At 38.4% G+C, this 19,382-nt stretch overlaps 1 protein-coding gene across 1 annotated transcript in view; it reads left to right on the top strand.

Annotated features, from left to right (window-relative positions):
- The window catches only part of MPPED2 (metallophosphoesterase domain containing 2), a 422,875-nt gene that overhangs the window by 46,959 nt on the left and 356,534 nt on the right, over window positions 1-19,382 (top strand). The window contains exon 2 of the mRNA XM_053720397.1: window positions 12,410-12,653. Within this exon, the coding sequence (XP_053576372.1) occupies window positions 12,526-12,653 (128 nt within the window). The 5' untranslated portion in view covers window positions 12,410-12,525. The remainder of the gene's footprint in view (window positions 1-12,409; window positions 12,654-19,382) is intronic.

The raw sequence follows: 19,382 nt of genomic DNA, 5'->3' as shown, positions 1-19,382 counted from the left end.
GTAACGATAGCTTGACGAAAAATCCATCATTTAAAAAAAATGTAATTGCCTTTTGAAATAACACAGTTTTAATTGACTTGTACACAGGCTTGCATTAACTTTATTCTGATTGGCTGTAAATTGAGCAATGTTGTTTGGAAATGACTTGCAAACTGTGCACATCTGAAAAACATGTAGAAGATTGATTAACTTTTCATTTGTATTTTAATTTTTACTTTCATATCAAGACAATTTAAATGTAATATTGTGTTTTGAAAAACAATATTATTCAAAAGCTCATTTCAGGGAGGTGGCTTCACCCGCTACTCTGATGCCACCCCCCACCCCCCCACTCCCAGTTATATATCGGACACCTTGAAAGCCTAAATAAGATAGAGATGTATCATTAAAGTAGCTCCCCACTAAGGTCACATTAAAAAAAAGTAGCTTTATTGCACAACCACATACAACAAACCTATTTTCCAGTGATCGTACGCTTGTTGAATGCTTAAATATTTTAGAATACAAAGTTTAATTACGTGCAGTAAATAAGGCAGTATTTGTATTTTATTTTATTAAAATCAGTGGGGGCTTTTTGGTTATTGGTGCATGCTTTGAGGGTTCTATAACATCCCAGCAACTAAAGGCATTCCTTAAAGAAACACTTTTCCGGATTTGGGCCACATTGGTAATTGGAGTTTCAGGGAGATTGCACTCCATTTGCTGGCATCAGGGAGCCGCTATTGCAATCAGGGAGACTCCCTGAACTTCAGGGAGAGTTGGGATGTCTGTATTATTGTACTTTAATGTTCTAATCAGAATGCATCAACAGCAATTGCAGAAAGGGTTTCTTTCAATTTGATATTTGTATTTAATTTCCAAATTGCCTAAGTAACATGTGGCACCTGTATATTTTTAGCTGTCATCAGACTAGATTATGATAGTAATATAAAGACATTTTTAATTTGTAATTTAATATAATTGAATTAGCCAAAACGTTGACCTTGGTTTGGGCGGTCTGTCACAAATTGGTGCTTTGTGGATAGACGACTTTGTGGAAAGATAGTCATGTCATGTCATACCAGGGTTTTTTTCCCCCCAATTTTCCAATAGTTGATACGTTTTTTGGTAACTTTGGTATGGTAGCCAAGATGGACAAAATCTGTTAAATGTTAATGTGCAAAAATGGATAAAATCATGAAGAAAATACATTAACTAAATATAGGAGTCTGACATATATGAACATTAATTAGTTTATATATATATATTTTATTTATATTATATATTATTTACTGCCTATTTAACCAAACACAGGTAAAGCATGCATAAAACATTGTTTATACCATCAGGTAGAGTTGCTTAGCAACATACTCTGAGATGCTAATCTACCAATAATGATCCTTATTAATGTTTGCGATACAAACTCACCGCTGGAGATTTGGCTATTTCACCTTACTTTAAAATAAGTTAGTGTCAAGTCAGCAATGTCAGAGCGTGGTAATTATAACCCATCATTTCTCAAAGACACAAATGAAGATTTTTTTAGTACGTTCCTAACAAGCATAAATTGTCATAGTGTGCTGTATATTTTATTAGAATTGCATATAGACCAATCAATGTGAGTATAGAAAATGAGCTGAAGGGGAAAAGCATAAAACATATGAAAGTGCAGCAATTAAAGGGACACTAAACCCAAATTTTTTTCTTTCGTGATTCAGATAGAGCATGCAATTTTAAGCAACTTTCTAATTTACTCTATTATCATTTTTTTTCGTTCACTTACTATCTTTATTTGAAAAAGAAGGCATCTAAGCTTTTTTGTTTGAGGACTGTGGACAGCACTTTTTTATTGGTAGATGAGCTTATCCACCACTCAGCAAGAACAACCCAGGTTATTCACCAAAAATGGGCCGGCATCTAAACTTACATTCTTGCATTTCAAATAAAGATACCAAGAGAAGGAAGAAAATTTGATAATAGGAGTAAATTAGAAAGTTGCTTAAAATTGCATGCTCTATCTGAATCATGCAAGAAAAAATTTGGGTTCAGTGTCCCTTTAAGCATGGTGTGTTTTGTGCCTAAAAACTGAAGTAAAAGATATTTAATTTGCAATAGTATCTCAGGTGTATTTCCTACTAATGCTCATTGGTTGATAGGTTATCCCACTATTGCTCATTGTCTGATAGGTACAAATGCTTATTGCATCTTTCAGCCAATGAGAATTCATAGTAAGTACCTGTCCGCCAATAATAATTAGTAGGAATTACACACCTGATACTGCTTTAATAATTTCAACAGTTTATACTTTTTCAGTCAAATACTTTTTAATGTATTTAAATGTTGCCAATTAAAAAAAATTTGTAATCAATTTTATTTTATAAAATTCCATATAAATGAACTTGAGTACAATGCCCCTTTTAATACATAGAAAGAGTTTTTTTTTTAATATAGTTTTAGAATGTTCTGTATAAACTGCAAGATGGTGCAAAGTATCAAAAACAATGTTATCTGATTTTGAATTATTATTTTTTATTAAACACTTTAGGTGTACAATCCTAAATTTTCTTCTTTGGTTAAAGGGACATACTCATATGCTAAATCCCTTGAAACTGATGCAGTATAACTGTAAAAATCTGACAGGAAAATATCACCTGAGCATCTCTATTTAAAAAAGGAAGATATTTTATCTCACAATCTCCTCAGCTCAGCAGAGTTAGTTCTGTGTAAAAAGTTATACTCAGCTGTTGCTCAGCTGCAGGTAAAAAAAAATAAAAAAAATTAAGAAATGAACAGCAGCCAATCAGCATCAGGGGCCCGATCCGATATGCAGCGTCGTCCGCAGATGCCGGCGACACTGAATTTTGCGCTGGTTTGGTATCCTATATATGGCGTAACCTAGAAGTTACGCTTGTATATTTCTGCCGTCGCCCGTAGTTTTTTGGGCCATAGGCAGGTATACCAAACCAGCGCAGTTTGGTATCCAATATACAGCGTAAGGACTTACGTGGCGAAAATGGAGAAATCTTACTCCATTTTCACCTCGCCACAAAAAGCAGCCGTAGTAAGCCTTACGTTGTCTATTGGAGCCCCGTAACTCCCTAAATTAGCTACAAAATAAACCTAACACCTAACGCATGCGCAATGTCTATCTACCTGTCAACCGCGATCCGTCAAGCCAATCGGATTGAACGTGAATCTGATTGGCCAATCGGATTGAACGTGAATCTGATTGGCTGATTGAATCAGCCAATCAGATTTTTCTACCTTAATTCTGATTGGCTGATAGAATCCTATCAGCCAATCGGAATTCGACGGACACCATCTTGGATGACGTCATTTAAAAGAACTCATTCGTCGGGAAATTGTCGTGCCGGATGGATGCTCCGCGGCCGAGGAGTGAAGAAAGAAGATTGAAGATGCCGCTTTGCTTGAAGACATCGCCGGATGGAAGAAGACTCTCTGCCGCTTGCTTGAAGACATCGCCCGGATGGAAGAAGACTTCACTGCCGCTTGATTGAAGGCATCACCCGGATCGGATGAAGAGTTCTGCCCGGCTGGGTGAATACAAGGAAGGGAGATCTTCAGGGGGGTAGTGTTAGGTTTATTTAATAGGGGTTTTTGTTAGATTAGGGGTATGTGGGTGGTGGGTTGTAATGTTGGGGGGTGGTATTGTGGGTTTTTTTCAGGCAAAAGAGCAGTTTTCTTTGGGGCATGCCCCGCAAAAGGCCCTTTTAAGGGCTGGTAAGGTAAAAGAGCAAACCTTTTTAATTTAGAATAGGGTAGGGAATTTTTTTTATTTTGGGGGGCTTTATTATTTTATTAGGGGGCTTAGAATAGGTGTAATTAGCTTAAAAATCTTGTAATCTTTTTTTTATTTTTTGTAATTTAGTGGGTTTTTTTGTAATTTAGTTTAGTTTATTTAATTGTATTTTAGTTTAGATATTTGTAGTTTATTTAATTTATTGATAGTGTAGGTGTATTTGTAACTTAGGTTATGATTTATTTTACAGGTAAATTGGTAATTATTTTAACTAGGTAGCTATTAAATAGTTATTAACTATTTAATAGCTATTGTACCTAGTTAAAATAAATACCAAGTTACCTGTAAAATAAATATAAACCCTAAAATAGCTACAATGTAATTATTAATTACATTGTAGCTATCTTAGGGTTTATTTTATAGGTAATTATTTAGATTTAAATAGGAATATTTTAATTAATAATATTAATATTAGATTTATTTTAATAAGAGTTTAGTTAGGGATGTTAGAGTTATTATACTTAATATATATATAATATAATAATGATATTAACTATATTAACCCTAATATAATTAGTTTTAATATAGTTAATATATATATATTATAATAACTATATTAACTATATTAACCCTAATATAATTAGGGTTAATATAGTTAATATAGCTGGCGGCAGTGTAGGGGGATTAGATTAGGGGTTAATGTGTTTAATATAGGTGGCCGCGGTGTAGGGGGATTAGATTAGGGGGTAATACATTTATTATAGGTGGCGGCGGTGTAGGGGGATTTAGATTAGATGCAAAAGAGCAGTTTACTTTGTGACAAAGCCCCGCCAAAAGCCCTTTTAAGGGCTGGTAAAAGAGCTGATTACTTTGGGGCAAAGCCCAGCAAAAAGCCCTTTTAAGGGCTGGCAATAGAGCTGTTTACTTTGGGGTAATGCCACGCAAAAAGCCCTTTTCAGGGCTATTTGTAGGGTTAGACTTAGGTTTAGTGGTAGGGATAGTTTAGTATTTTAGGGGGTTAAATAATTTAATATAGCTGGCGGCGGAGTAGGGGGATTAGATTAGGGGTTAAATAATTTAATATAGGTGGCGGCAGGGTAGGGGGATTAGATTAGGGGTTAAATAATTTAATATAGGTGGCGGCGGGGTAGGGGGATTAGATTAGGGGTTAAATAATTTAATATAGGTGGCGGCGGGGTAGGGGGATTAGATTAGGGATTAAATAATTTAATATAGGTATCGGCAGTGTAGGGGGATTAAATTAGGGGTTAATCATTTTAAAATAGATGGCGGCGGGGTAGGGGCTCACTTTAGGGGGTAGGTAAGGTAGATGGCGGCGGTGTAAGGGGCTCACTTTAGTGGGTAGGTAAGGTAGATTGCGGCGGGGTAGGGGCTCACATTAGGGGGTTATAGATTTAATATAGCTGGCGGCGGGGTCCGGGAGCGGCGGTTTAGGGGTTAATAACCTTATTAGGTGGCGGCGGGGTCCGGGAGCGGCGTTTTGGGGTTTATAACTTTATTAGGTGGCGGTGTAGAGGGATTAAATTAGGGGTTAATCATTTTAAAATAGATGGCGGCGGGGTAGGGGCTCACTTTAGGGGGTAGGTAAGGTAGATGGCGGCGGTGTAAGGGGCTCACTTTAGTGGGTAGGTAAGGTAGATTGCGGCGGGGTAGGGGCTCACATTAGGGGGTTATAGATTTAATATAGCTGGCGGCGGGGTCCGGGAGCGGCGGTTTAAGGGTTAATAACTTTATTAGGTGGCGGCGGGGTCCGGGAGCGGCGGTTTAGGGGTTAATAACTTTATTAGGTGGCGGCGGGGTCCTGGAGCGGCAGTTTAGGGGTTAATAACTTTATTAGGTGGCGGCGGGGTCCGGGAGCGGCGGTTTAGGGGTTATAATATCTTTTTTTATTGTTAGGATAGTGAGGGTGGGATAACGGATAGAGGGTTAGACGTGTCGGGCTATGTTTGGGAGGCGTGTTAGACAGTGCGGGTGATTTCATACTTTAGTAAGGTTTTGTAGGCGCCGGCAGTTTCTAAAGTGCCGTAAGTCACTGGCGACTCCAGAAATTTGTACTTACGCAGATTTCTGGACATCGATGGTTTGTCAGACTTACGGCACTTTAGCATCTTACGGCGCCATATAAAGGATAGCTCGAGTTGTGAGCTGAAACTGCGGGCGGCGGGGGTTCCCTCACTTGCGCCGCAAACTACGCTGCATATCGGATCGCGCCCCAGCAGTGCTGAGGTCATGAACTGAATAGGGAAATAAGATGAGTGGGCACGAAAGCTCGCTCCTTCCGCTGTCCTGGGACAGACATACTGATTTGTTGCTTAGAAGTCCTTTACAATGGGATGTGGCTGAGAAATTGAGAAACTTTTGAGGCAAAATATCTTTCTTTTTTACATAGAGAAGTTCAGTTGATATTTTCAAGTCAGCTTTTTACAGCTATACTGCATCACTTTCAAGTGTTTAAACATTTGGGTATTATGGCCCTTTAAGGTGAACTGATGCTACATATGGGACAATATGGCCTAGATTTAGAGTTGGGCGGTAGCCGTCAAAACCAGCGTTAGAGGCTCCTAACGCTGGTTTTTACCGCCCTCTGGTATTTGGAGCCAGTCATTAAAGAGTCTAACGCTCACTTTCCAGCCGCAACTTTTCCATACCGCAGATCCCCTTACGTCAATTGCGTATCCTATCTTTTCAATGGGATCTTTCTAACGCCGGTATTTAGAATCGTGTCTGAAGTGAGCGTTAGAAATCTAACAACAAAACTCCAGCCGCAGAAAAAAGTCAGTAGTTAAGAGCTTTCTGGGCTAACGCCGGTTTATAAAGCTCTTAACTACTGTGCTCTAAAGTACACTAACACCCATAAACTACCTATGTACCCCTAAACCGAGGTCCCCCCACATCGCCGCCACTCTATTAGAATTTTTTAACCCCTAATCTGCCGACCGCACACCGCTGCCACCTACATTATCCCTATGAACCCCTAATCTGCTGCCCCTAACACCGCCGACCCCTATATTATATTTATTAACCCCTAATCTGCCCCCCTCAACGTCGCCTCCACCTGCCTACACTTATTAACCCCTAATCTGCCGAGCAGACCTGAGCGCTTTTAATATAAAGTTATTAACCCCTAATCCGCCTCATTAACCCTATAATAAATAGTATTAACCCCTAATCTGCCCTCCCTAACATCGCCGACACCTAACTTCAAGTATTAACCCCTAATCTGCCGATCTCACCGCTACTCTAATAAATTTTTTAACCCCTAAAGCTAATTCTAACCCTAACACCCCCCTAAGTTAAATATAATTTTATTCTAACGAAATAAATTAACTCTTATTAAATAAATTATTCCTATTTAAAGCTAAATACTTACCTGTAAAATAAACCCTAATATAGCTACAATATAAATAATAATTATATTGTAGCTATTTTAGGATTAATATTTATTTTACAGGCAACTTTGTATTTATTTTAACCAGGTACAATAGCTATTAAATAGTTAAGAACTATTTAATAGTTACCTAGTTAAAATAATTACAAAATTACCTGTAAAATAAATCCTAACCTAAGTTACAATTAAACCTAACACTACACTATCAATAAATTAATTAAATAAAATACCTACAAATAACTACAATTAAATAAACTAACTAAAGTACAAAAAATAAAAAAGAACTAAGTTACAAAAAATAAAAAAATATTTACAAACATTAGAAAAATATTACAACAATTTTAAACTAATTACACCTACTCTAAGCCCCCTAATAAAATAACAAAGCCCCCCAAAATAAAAAAATACCCTACCCTATTCTAAATTAAAAAAGTTCAAAGCTCTTTTACCTTACCAGCCCTGAACAGGGCCCTTTGCGGGGCATGCCCCAAAGAATTCAGCTCTTTTGCCTGTAAAAAAACCCACATACAATAACCCCCACCAACATTACAACCCACCACCCACATACCCCTAATCTAACCCAAACCCCCCTTAAATAAACCTAACACTAAGCCCCTGAAGATCTTCCTACCTTATCTTCACCATGCCAGGTTCACCGATCCGTCCTCAGAAGTCTTGATCCAAGCCTCGGAAGTGTTGATCCAAGCCCAAGCGGGGGGCTGAAGAGTGACGTCCATCCTCGGGCTGAAGTCTGGATCCAAGCGGCGGCTGAAGAAATCCATCATCGGGCTGAAGTCGGAAGTCCATCATCGGGATGAAGTCTTCTATCAAGCAGCATCTTCAATCTTTTTTCTTCCGGAGCGGAGCGGAGCCATCTTCTTCCCAGCCGACGCGGATCCATCCTCTTCTAACGACGCCTACTAGCCAAATGACGGTTCCTTTAAATGACGTCATCCAAGATGGCGTCCGTCGAATTCCGATTGGCTGATAGGATTCTATCAGCCAATCGGAATTAAGGTAGGAAAATTCTGATTGGCTGATGGAATCAGCCAATCAGATTCAAGTTCAATCCGATTGGCTGATCCGATCAGCCAATCAGATTGAGCTCGCATTCTATTGGCTGTTCCGATCAGCCAATAGAATGCAAGCTCAATCTGATTGGCTAATTCCATCAGCCAATCAGAATTTTCCTACCTTAATTCCGATTGGCTGATAGAATCCTATCAGCCAATCGGAATTCGACGGACGCCATCTTGGATGACGTCATTTAAAGGAACCGTCATTTGGCTAGTAGGCTTCGTTAGAAGAGGATGGATCTACGTCGGCTGGGAAGAAGATGGCTCCGCTCCGCTCCGGAAGAAAGAAGATTGAAGATGCTGCTTGATAGAAGACTTCATCCCGATGATGGACTTCCGACTTCAGCCCGATGATGGATTTCTTCAGCCGCCGCTTGGATCCAGACTTCAGCCCGAGGATGGACGTCACTCTTCAGCCCCCCGCTTGGGCTTGGATCAACACTTCCGAGGCTTGGATCAAGACTACCGAGGACGGATCGGTGAACCTGGCATGGTGAAGATAAGGTAGGAAGATCTTCAGGGGCTTAGTGTTAGGTTTATTTAAGGGGGGTTTGGGTTAGATTAGGGGTATGTGGGTGGTGGGTTGTAATGTTGGGGGGGTATTGTATGTGTTTTTTTTACAGGCAAAAGAGCTGAATTCTTTGGGGCATGCCCCACAAAGGGCCCTTTTCAGGACTGGTAAGGTAAAAGAGCTTTGAACTTTTTTAATTTAGAATAGGGTAGGGCATTTTTTTTATTTTGGGGGGCTTTGTTATTTTATAAGGGGGCTTAGAGTAGGTGTAATTAGTTTAAAATTGTTGTAATATTTTTCTAATGTTTGTAAATATTTTTTTATTTTTTTTAACTTAGTTCTTTTTTATTTTTTGTACTTTAGTTAGTTTATTTCATTGTATTTATTTGTAGATATTGTATTTAATTAATTTATTGATAGTGTAGTGTTAGATTTAATTGTAGATAAATATAGGTATTTTATTTAATTAATTTATTGATAGTGTAGTGTTAGGTTTAATTGTAACTTAGGTTAGGATTTATTTTACAGGTAATTTTGTAATTATTTTAACTAGGTAACTATTAAATACTTCTTAACTATTTAATAGCTATTGTACCTGGTTAAAATAAATACAAAGTTACCTGTAAAATAAATATAAATCCTAAAATAGCTATAATATAATTATAATTTATATTGTAGCTATATTAGGGTTTATTTTACAGGTAAGTATTTAGCTTTAAATAGGAATAATTTATTTAATAAGAGTTAATTTATTTTGTTAGATTTGAATTATATTTAACTTAGGGGGTGTTAGGGTTAGACTTAGCTTTAGGGGTTAATCCATTTATTACAGTAGCGGCGAGATTCGGTCGGCAGATTAGGGGTTAATAATTGAAGTTAGGTGTCGACGATGTTAGGGAGGGCAGATTAGGGGTTAATACTATTTATTATAGGGTTATTGGGCTATTGAGGCGGGAGTGAACCGGATTAGGGGTTAATAACTTTATTATAGTAGCGGTGCGGTCCGCTCGGCAGATTAGGGATTAATAAGTGTAGGCAGGTGGAGGCGACGTTGAGGGGGGCAGATTAGGGGTTAATAAATATAATATAGGAGTCGGCGGTGTTAGGGGCAGCAGATTAGGGGTACACCGGGATAATGTAGGTAGCGGCGGTTTACGGAGCGGCAGATTAGGGGTTAAAAATAATATGCAGGGTCAGCGATAGCGGGGCGGCAGATTAGGGGTTAATAAGTGTAATGCTAGGGGTGTTTAGACTCGGGGTACATGTTAGGGTGTTAGGTGCAGACGTAGGAAGTGTTTCCCCATAGGAAACAATGGGGCTGCGTTAGGAGCTGAACGCGGCTTTTTTGCAGGGTTTTTTTCAGCTCAAACAGCCCCATTGTTTTCTATGGGGGAATCGTGCACGAGCACGTTTTTGAAGCTGGCCGCGTCCGTAAGCACCGCTGGTATCTAGAGTTGCAGTGGCGTTAAATTATGCTCTACGCTCCCTTTTTGGAGCCTAACGCACTGAAAACCCAGCCATTCTGTGAACTCTAAATACCAGCAGTATTTAAAAGGTGCGGGAGAAAAAAAGCACGCGTAGCTAACGCACCCCTTTGGCCGCCAAACTCTAAATCTAGCCATTAGTGTTTAAAATATTTAGGAAATAATTACTTGCTGGCTATCAGTGTGCATCCACAGGAACACATATGGATACATATGTAGAAGTAAGATCTACAGGACTATATAGTTCTTCTCTGTTTCCTATATCTTTAAAATACACATGTCTGAAGAAAGATAGCTATATTAGATTATTATACTATATAGAAATTTACAGGAAATTAGTATCGATAACCCTGATATGTTTTTAACCACAACTATATCTTTTTAAATGTAGCATTTAGCAGATTAAGACTCATAATCCTTATCTAGGAGTCTGTGTGCATGTCAAGCTCTTGAACATTTTGATTCAGTTTGTTTATGTTGCATTTATAGTCATTATTCTTGCTTTGTCTGTGAAATTATTAAATATTGTTTTTTTGTAGTAACCATTATGCATTTCTTTTCATTTTTTTGCTTTGGAGAATTTGTTCACACAAGAAATCTTTTTATATATATTTGTAAAATCAAGTTGTATCCAATTGCAATATATCATCTCTGTAGTACATGTTGCAGTGCCAGGGGTTAATGTTTACCTAACACTCCCCTTAAAGGGATAGTACACTGCAAAATTGTTTTCCATGAATGTATTTTAAATGACTTGTTATACCAACTGCAGAGTATAAAATATTTGAGAAATTCAATTTTAATGCTTATTTGTATATATGAAGTAGCTGATTTTGTGCTTTGAAACCACAGCCTATTACAATGGGTTGAACTCATTATGTTCTAAGTTTGTGTAAACAGATTTGCTTCCTTATCTTTTATTTGGCTGGAACATCAAAGCTCAATACATAGAGAGAACAATGGAAAATGATCATTGTATTAATTAACTATCCTGCATCCCACTGAGAGTGTAAGTAATCTCTTCTGCTGGCTGTGTATACTTAGGCTATTCAATAGCCTATACTCCAGTATTAATTTGTTCAGTGTAGGTGGCGATACCACAGATTCCATAGAAAACGATACATACTGTAAATGAGTGATGTTTTCTCATGTTAGGGTATTTTTGCAAACTAAAATTATTTTCTAAATATTCTTAGTATGCTGTGAAAAAACAGTGCATGATATGTGCAATTACCTCACAAAAATAGTTGATTTTTTTGTGTGTAAATGCAACGAGTGGCAAATACCTTAAAAAGCCCCAACATAGGGGTGTGATGTATTTTAGCAGCAAAGGGGTTAAATACGGTTAAACTCTTTGTATCTCATTGACCTAGTATTACAGTGTAGAATGTTAATATATCACGTGGCAGTGGAATTATTCTTACAATTCAGCTGTAGTAATGTTGTAACGGGCCAGCAAATTCAACAAATTCTCATAATCAACAAATGAATGGTAAAATCAAGCGACAGTGGACAGGGCTGTACATATGTGCCCCTGTCCGCCGAAGCTGGCCTCTGTTGGGCAGAATTTCATTGGAATTCAGCATTGCACAAGAGCGCTATTTTGCACTCTTGTGCAACACCGCCCACTGCACACGCGCGGGCAGGAGCTGTCAATCTCCCCGGTCGGACGAGACCGGGGAGATTGAAATTCTCCACCTAAGAGGTGGAGAAAAGGATAGGAAGCAGCCTGATGACCGCTGCTTGATAAATACTGACTACAGGTTCTCTTGTGAGACCCTGCAGTCGTAATGCGGTGAACAGCTTGATAAATCGAGCCCAATAGCACTTAGTCTGAACTTCAAATGAGTAGTAGATTTTGTTCTGATACATTTAAAAGTTCTGTCTATTTCCACTCCTGCTTTATCATGTAACAGCCATCAGCCAATCACAATTTGCATATGAGTATATTCTGTGAATTCTTGCACATGCTCAGTAGGAGATGGTGACTCAAAAAGTGTAAATATAAAAAGACTGTGCACATTTTGTTAATTGAACTAAATTGGAAAGTTGCTTAAAATTGCAGACTCTATCTGAATCATGACCGTTTCATTTTGACTTGAGTGTCCCTTAAAGGGACAGTAAAGACCAAAAATAATTTACTTGAATAATATTAAAAATGTTGTTTTGTTTTTCTATTCCTTTTTCCAGACATTTACGGTGTTAATGAATACATCCCTGGATTTAGCAGTGGGCCGAAGCATGATGAACAACCCTGTCTGTGGTTCCTGAATATCGTGATTGGTTAATGTCTATATGAAGGAAGCATGGCTCATGGAATCCCCTCCCAAGGCAAAGTTACAGTGGCAGTGGACGAGTACAGCTCAAATCCCACACAGGCTTTTACACATTACAATATTAACCAAAGCAGGTTCCAGCCTCCACATGTACATATGTAAGTAGACCTGCTCAATCTGTGGTCAATTTAATTAGGGCCTATTCTCAATAGCTCGCTGGTATGGAGAGAAAACATCAGCTTATTTTACTGAGTGTTATATTTCCCAAGGTTAAAAGTTGTCTTTAGAACAATCCATGAGGAACCTTGTAATACTGAAGATGTATCTTATAGAATCCTTTTTATTTTTAAAACAGAGGGATATGTAGATATGGGGCATTTATTATTATTATTATTCTTTAATTATAAAGCGCCAACAGATTCTGCAGCGCTGCCCATGGGTACAAGGATAAAAGTACAACGGAGAAACAATACAATAAAAGTTAACATTTTATAGACAAACATAGGGGGAATTGAGGGCCATATTCCTGTGGGATCTTACAATCTAGATAAGTCTTACCCTTGTTCTGGTGCATGAGCATTCAATTTCCAAATACTTAACTGTATTAACATTCACAGGTAGAGATAAATGGGATGATATAATGTGTACCTAATGGGTTCCATATATATATATATATATATATAAAAAAAAATCTTCAATAAAACAGGAAACCAGCCAGGATTTTTTCAAAAACGAGTCAAAATTTATTGACGTTTCGGGGAGTAAACCTCCCCTTCCTCAGAACATAAAGTGTACAAGCACACTGCAGCTTAAATAAGCAAGCAAATACAAACACACCTCCCACTTCCTGTTCAGAAAGAGCGCCAAAAACACACTACTTCCGGTTTAACATGCATGACCCGGAAGTGCTTAATCAAATTATTCCAGTGTACATATCATAGTAACAATAGTGCCATAAAAATAATAAAAATAAATGCCCACACACTGTGTATACATTCTGTGTCTCTTCATTTTATCCTTAACATATTATAACATTCTCATCACATATAAACATCGTAAACCATAGTGTACATCATGACGATGTGTGTTTATCAACACCCGGAAGTAACAAAACCACTTCCGGTATGCCGTGACTAACATTCTCTGTGCCTTACTTCTAATTAGTGTGTTAATCAAATGTGGTGCCTAACTGTGATCTAATCTATGTGTCAATAGGGTCATGATTCTCGTAATAGACCACGCTCGCATCGTTGATGCCTACCTCTGTGTTCTCCTACGCTTATGTGTCCTGTGACCGCTACCGGAAGTTACATCACCTCCGGTTCCGGTCATTATGCATCGCTCGTGTTACAATGTTAAGCATGTCATGTAGTGTTAATTAGATATATCATAGCCTGAACAGGTACCTTACATTTCACTCATACAAACAGGGTGTTTAGCTGCAACCATAGTGATAAAACAAAAAGCCAATCTATACATAGGAACCTTAGTCAGCCCCATACCATGTGAATTAAATATTCACTATGAGCTATTACACATCTACCTGTGTCCCAATGACACACTGTGTACATATTTATCTACCTTAGTCTACATAATGCACTTAAGTATTGGTTTACACCTATAGTTACATGTGTTTACCAGACATATATTTGATAACCATATGTTTCATATGTACTTTGTTTCCATACATCCGAATGCCCTTATACATTAATACCACTGTAATGCACTGTTGCTAGAGATGAGAAAACCCAGGCTGTCCCCATGCGTATAGTTAACAACCGCCACCCTTCATGCAGGTCTCAGGCAGAAAGACAAAGGGGAACGGCATGTGCCACAATGTGATCCCTGTCGTCCCCCACTCGCCCCTCAATCCACTCCAGCACACTAACCCACCCTCCGGTGGGAGAGTGTACACGGTGGTCACCGTACACAACCTACAGGTGACAGCAATCACCAACACAAACAGAGAACATCAGCCCTCTCACTTCCACAAACACCATCATATTATATCAGAGCACTATAGTCTGGTGGAGAGTTCAGTCCTTTCGGATGTAAAGTCCCCAATCGGAACATCCTCTAAGCCTCCCGTCTCAGCAGTAATTTGTTTCTGTCCCCTCCTCTCGTTGGTTTGGGGATGTGGTCGATCAAGATCAATCTTATTGCAGCTATTGAATGTTTCGCTGTTACCCAGTGGCGTGCTCATTTGATTAAAATGCTAATTAGAAGTAAGGCACAGAGAATGTTAGTCACGGCATACCGGAAGTGGTTGTGTAACTTCCGGGTGTGGATAAACACACATCGTCATGATGTACACTATGGTTTACGATGTTTATATGTGATGAGAATGTTATAATATGTTAAGGATACAATGAAGAGACACAGAATGTATACACAGTGTGTGGGCATTTATTTTTATTATTTTTATGGCATTATTGTTACTATGATATGTACACTGGAATAATTTGATTAAGCACTTCCGGGTCATGCATGTTAAACCGGAAGTAGTGTGTTTTTGGCGCTCTTTCTGAACAGGAAGTGGGAGGTGTGTTTGTATTTGCTTGCTTATTTAAGCTGCAGTGTGCTTGTACACTTTATGTTCTGAGGAAGGGGAGGTTTACTCCCCGAAACATCAATAAATTTTGACCCCTGTTTTTTAAAAAATCCTGGCTGGTTTCCTGTTTTATTGAAGATTGTTTACTACACAGAACCTTTAGTTGGTTGGCTCATGGAGGGCGGATTCACATTGTGTGTTATATATATATATATATATATATATATATATATATATATACTAGACATGTTATATGACTATCATCTAATTTCTATTTTATATCTTCCACACATATGTGCAAATTATTTTGCAATATAATACCACTTTTTTCAATGTGTGGATAGTTATTTATGAAAATGTTAGAAGAGAGGAAAGGGGCGCCTCATAGTGTATTTCAGAATGCCAGTGTGCAGAAGGTAAATGCAAATATGTTCACCAGATAGATGGCACCGTACTTTGACCGGTGCTTAAAGGCAGGCTAGCACTTTGCAGTGGGTAGTTAACTGACGATGGAGATGTTGTGTTCCTTTGTGTGTGTCTCAGTTGCAATCTCGAGAGACCTCCAGCGGTCTCTTAACGAGCAGCAGGGTGCGGTGAATTACCAATACTGAACCAAGTCAGTGTAAAAGACAACTTCCCAAACAAAAGGATAAAAACAATCTTTTTATTTTTACTTTTGCAACGCGTTTCTCGACCACATGCACTTGTCGTTTCTTCAGGCAATAAAACGGATAAAAACAGTAACAATTTACATCTTTAAATGTATTGGATAACCATTGTCTAAAAATCTTTGATACAGTGTTTGACTTTGTTTAAAAAAGGTTTCCAATTTGGTGCAATTTCTGCTAATCCTTCTAAATTGATTGAAGGGGATATTGCAAATCCAGCCTTTGTGGTGGTTACTCTTAAAATCTAGAAAGCTGTTACTGTCCACGTCTTTAAAGTATGTTTTGGATTCTATGATGTTTGTGTCCCCCCCAACTCAAAATGAGGTCAAGATATTCAATTGATTTTGTCTGTATGTTTGCAGTGAAAGATAAACCCATGGTGTTATGATTCGAATGAGAAATTAGTTGGTTGGCTGATACTATGTCCCCCTCCCAAATGAAAATCAGATCATCAATGTATCGGCCATAGTAGACCAGGTTCACCCCAAAATTGCACTGGTAGATGTACTTTTCTTTAAAAAAAAAACATAAACAGGTTGGCAAAACTTGGGGCGAACCTGGTCCCCATGGCCATACACCTGATCTGTAAATAAAAAAGATCTTGAAAAATAAAATAATTATGTTTTAGAATGTAATTAATGCTTTCCAAAATGAACGATTTCTGGACACAGCCTTAATGCCTAATTCGTGTGTGATGTTGGAATATAAAGAGCTAACATTTCAGCTAATTGATGTCTAACACAATGTAAACAATTACATGTGACTGAAACAATGTATTCAATTGGCTATTTTAAAAGTACAACTTTCTGTCTTAAATATACCAGATGTATTTAAAGATGTAAATTGTTACTGTTTTTATCCATTTTATTGCCTGAAGAAACGAACAGTGCATGTGGTCGAGAAACGCGTTGCAAAATAAAAAATAAAAAGATTGTTTTTATCCTTTTATTTGGGAAGTTGTCTTTTACACTGACTTGGTTTAGTATTGGTAATTCACCGCACCCTGCTGCTCGTTAGGAGACTGTTGGAGTTCTCTTGAGATTGAAGCTGAGACAAACGCAAAGGAACACAACATCTCCATCGTCAGTGAGCTAGCCGCTGCAAAGTGTTAGCCTGCCTTTAAGCACCGGTTAAAGTACGGTGCCATCTATCTGGTGAGCATATTTGCATTTACCTTCTGCACACTGGCATTCTGAAATACACTATGAGGCGCCCCTTTCCTCTCTTCTAATTTTTACAGATCACCTATTACACCAGGGTTTTTAAAGTTGAGCGGCCTCTTCAATTCACATCAATCGTTGGATTACAGTCTTTTGTCTTTTCTGCCAACTTTGGGGAACTTTCGAGATATTACGAGATTGGTACAATTATCCTTGTGATACAAATGTATCAACTCTTGACTTGCGATATATATCATTATTTTGATTTTTTTAAAAACACACATATATTTGTCATACATATTTCTCTACGAACAAGTATTACTTGGCACATGACAATATTAATTGTTTTTCCACGATCACCCTTTTTTCTGGTGCGCCCCCTATAGGATATCTAGATATCCATGATTTATTTATGAAAATGTATATAGTAATGCTTAGCCTAAGAATGGATTTTGGAGTAAATAATTGAAATAAACATTTAGGCATCTAATGGGTTAACTTTGATAAGGGGGTGTATCTCCTTTTAACCAATGAGTGTGTATAACTCCCATTTTAAAGGTGATGATTGCTAGTGTGTTTTTAAGCAGTTGTGAATACGGCCTAGCCCCAAAACGCGTAGACTTTATACTGGATACCTTGTGAACCTGTCTTTGGATTTTAATTGATGTGAGAATAAAGGTAAACTTTTATATTACCGCTGGGTCCCCTTTTCCTTTGGATGTATCTTATAGAATCTCGCCATACTATAGAGCTTTAGAGAAGGACCAAAATCTCCGGTACCATTTAACCCCTTAACGACCAAGGACGTACAGGGTACGTCCTACAAAAATGGTCAGTTAACGACCAAGGACGTACCCTGTATATCCTTAGGGGTTTCAATAGGTGGAAGCGATCCTGATCGCTTCCAGCCGCTTTCAAGGTATTGTCGTGATTTCTCGATATTGAGGCAACACTGCAATACCTTTTTTGGCACACCGATGCAGAGAGAGACACTCTGTGGCCCTCTCTGCATTGGCCAGCGATGGTGCAGATTGTTGGTGGGTGGGAGCAGCTGCAGGGAGACGGTTAGGCGGCTCATCACTGAATCACTTTCTGATCCGGTGCGCACAAGTGGTTGGGAGCGTGCGGGGGACAGGCAAGAGCGTGTGTGCACGTGGGTGTGTGTGCGAGTGCGCTAGTACTTAAATAATGGCGGTCCTGGGATGGAGGGAGAGGGAAAGGGGGGTAATTTGATATAAAGAAAGGGATCTGGAAGGGGGGTAGACTATTGAGGAGGAGTAGCTACACTACAGAAAATGGGCTTTTATGCCAAAAAAAAGAAAAAAAGAAAAACGCTTTTTTTTTTTTTTAGCAAACTGGATGCTGGCAGACAGCTGCCAGTACCCAAGATGGCCACAAATAAGAAGAGGGGGAGGTTCGTGGAGGTTGGGGGGTTAGGGGGAACCTACACTGCAGAAACTATTAATATAAATTTAAAAAAAATGATTTAAAAAAAAAAAGGCTTTTATTTTAGAAATTTCGGCCGCAGAAAGTTTCGGCAGAAAATGGCATTTTTGGTTATTTCGGTTTTCGTTTTTTTGGCCTTTTATTTTCGGCAAAATTATTGTGTAGCATATTTCAAATTTGATGCCAGCTTAGAGCTGCTGTCTGAGTTAATTACTTGACTTACTGTTTTGCATATAATAATAGTTTTCTAGGACTATACTTTTTTGACAATTGGTTAAAAAAAAAAAAAAAAAACGGTTAAATCTGATTCTGTTACACAGAACTAAATAAAGAATAATTCTAGCGATATACCAAAATTTGGGCCGCCGAAAATGTGCAATTCCAATTTCGGCACAAAGAGGACCAATATGGCTAAAAATGTACAGTCCTCCCCTGTTCTATTGAGTTAAATGCCTATCATTAGCATAAGGTGAGCAGCACAGCACTGGTACACAGAGCACACACATAAGTACCATGACATGATGATATTTGAAACCAGCAGTGCCCTTTTTTTTTTTAGAAGAAAAAACTAGAAGAAAAGTTCTGAATACAGTTTTCAAAAGGAGGATAAGTAACATGTTTATAAACACTTGATATTATCAAACACAGCCCTAAGCACACACAGTGAATATGTTTAAGCCTTATACACAGTGCTGCTCATACATCAGACTCTTGTGCGTAGACATTCTATTTGCCTGAGGCAAATATGCATGCACACTATATATGCATAAGCCCCAAGCTCGCACACAGTTGGTACAAATTAGCACCTACCAGACAGTGTATACAAAAAAGCACAGTAACTTTCTATAACCACCTTGCATGTAAGGTCGTAGCTAAGTCTGGTGGTCCTGGTGATAGGTGACAGGCAGACTCCATTTGGGGTTCCGGACATATAATCTGACGGGTCAGTGTGAGACCCAAACCAGGAACTAGGCGGAGATACGATTAGAGACGATTAGGTGCAGCCACGCCTATCACACGGATAACTACACCCAAAAACAAAACACATTTCCACCTCGTATT

Source organism: Bombina bombina, chromosome 7 (genome assembly GCF_027579735.1).
Source record: "Bombina bombina isolate aBomBom1 chromosome 7, aBomBom1.pri, whole genome shotgun sequence".
Taxonomy (NCBI): Eukaryota; Metazoa; Chordata; class Amphibia; order Anura; family Bombinatoridae; genus Bombina; species Bombina bombina.
This window is presented reverse-complemented; position numbering and strand designations above follow the sequence as displayed.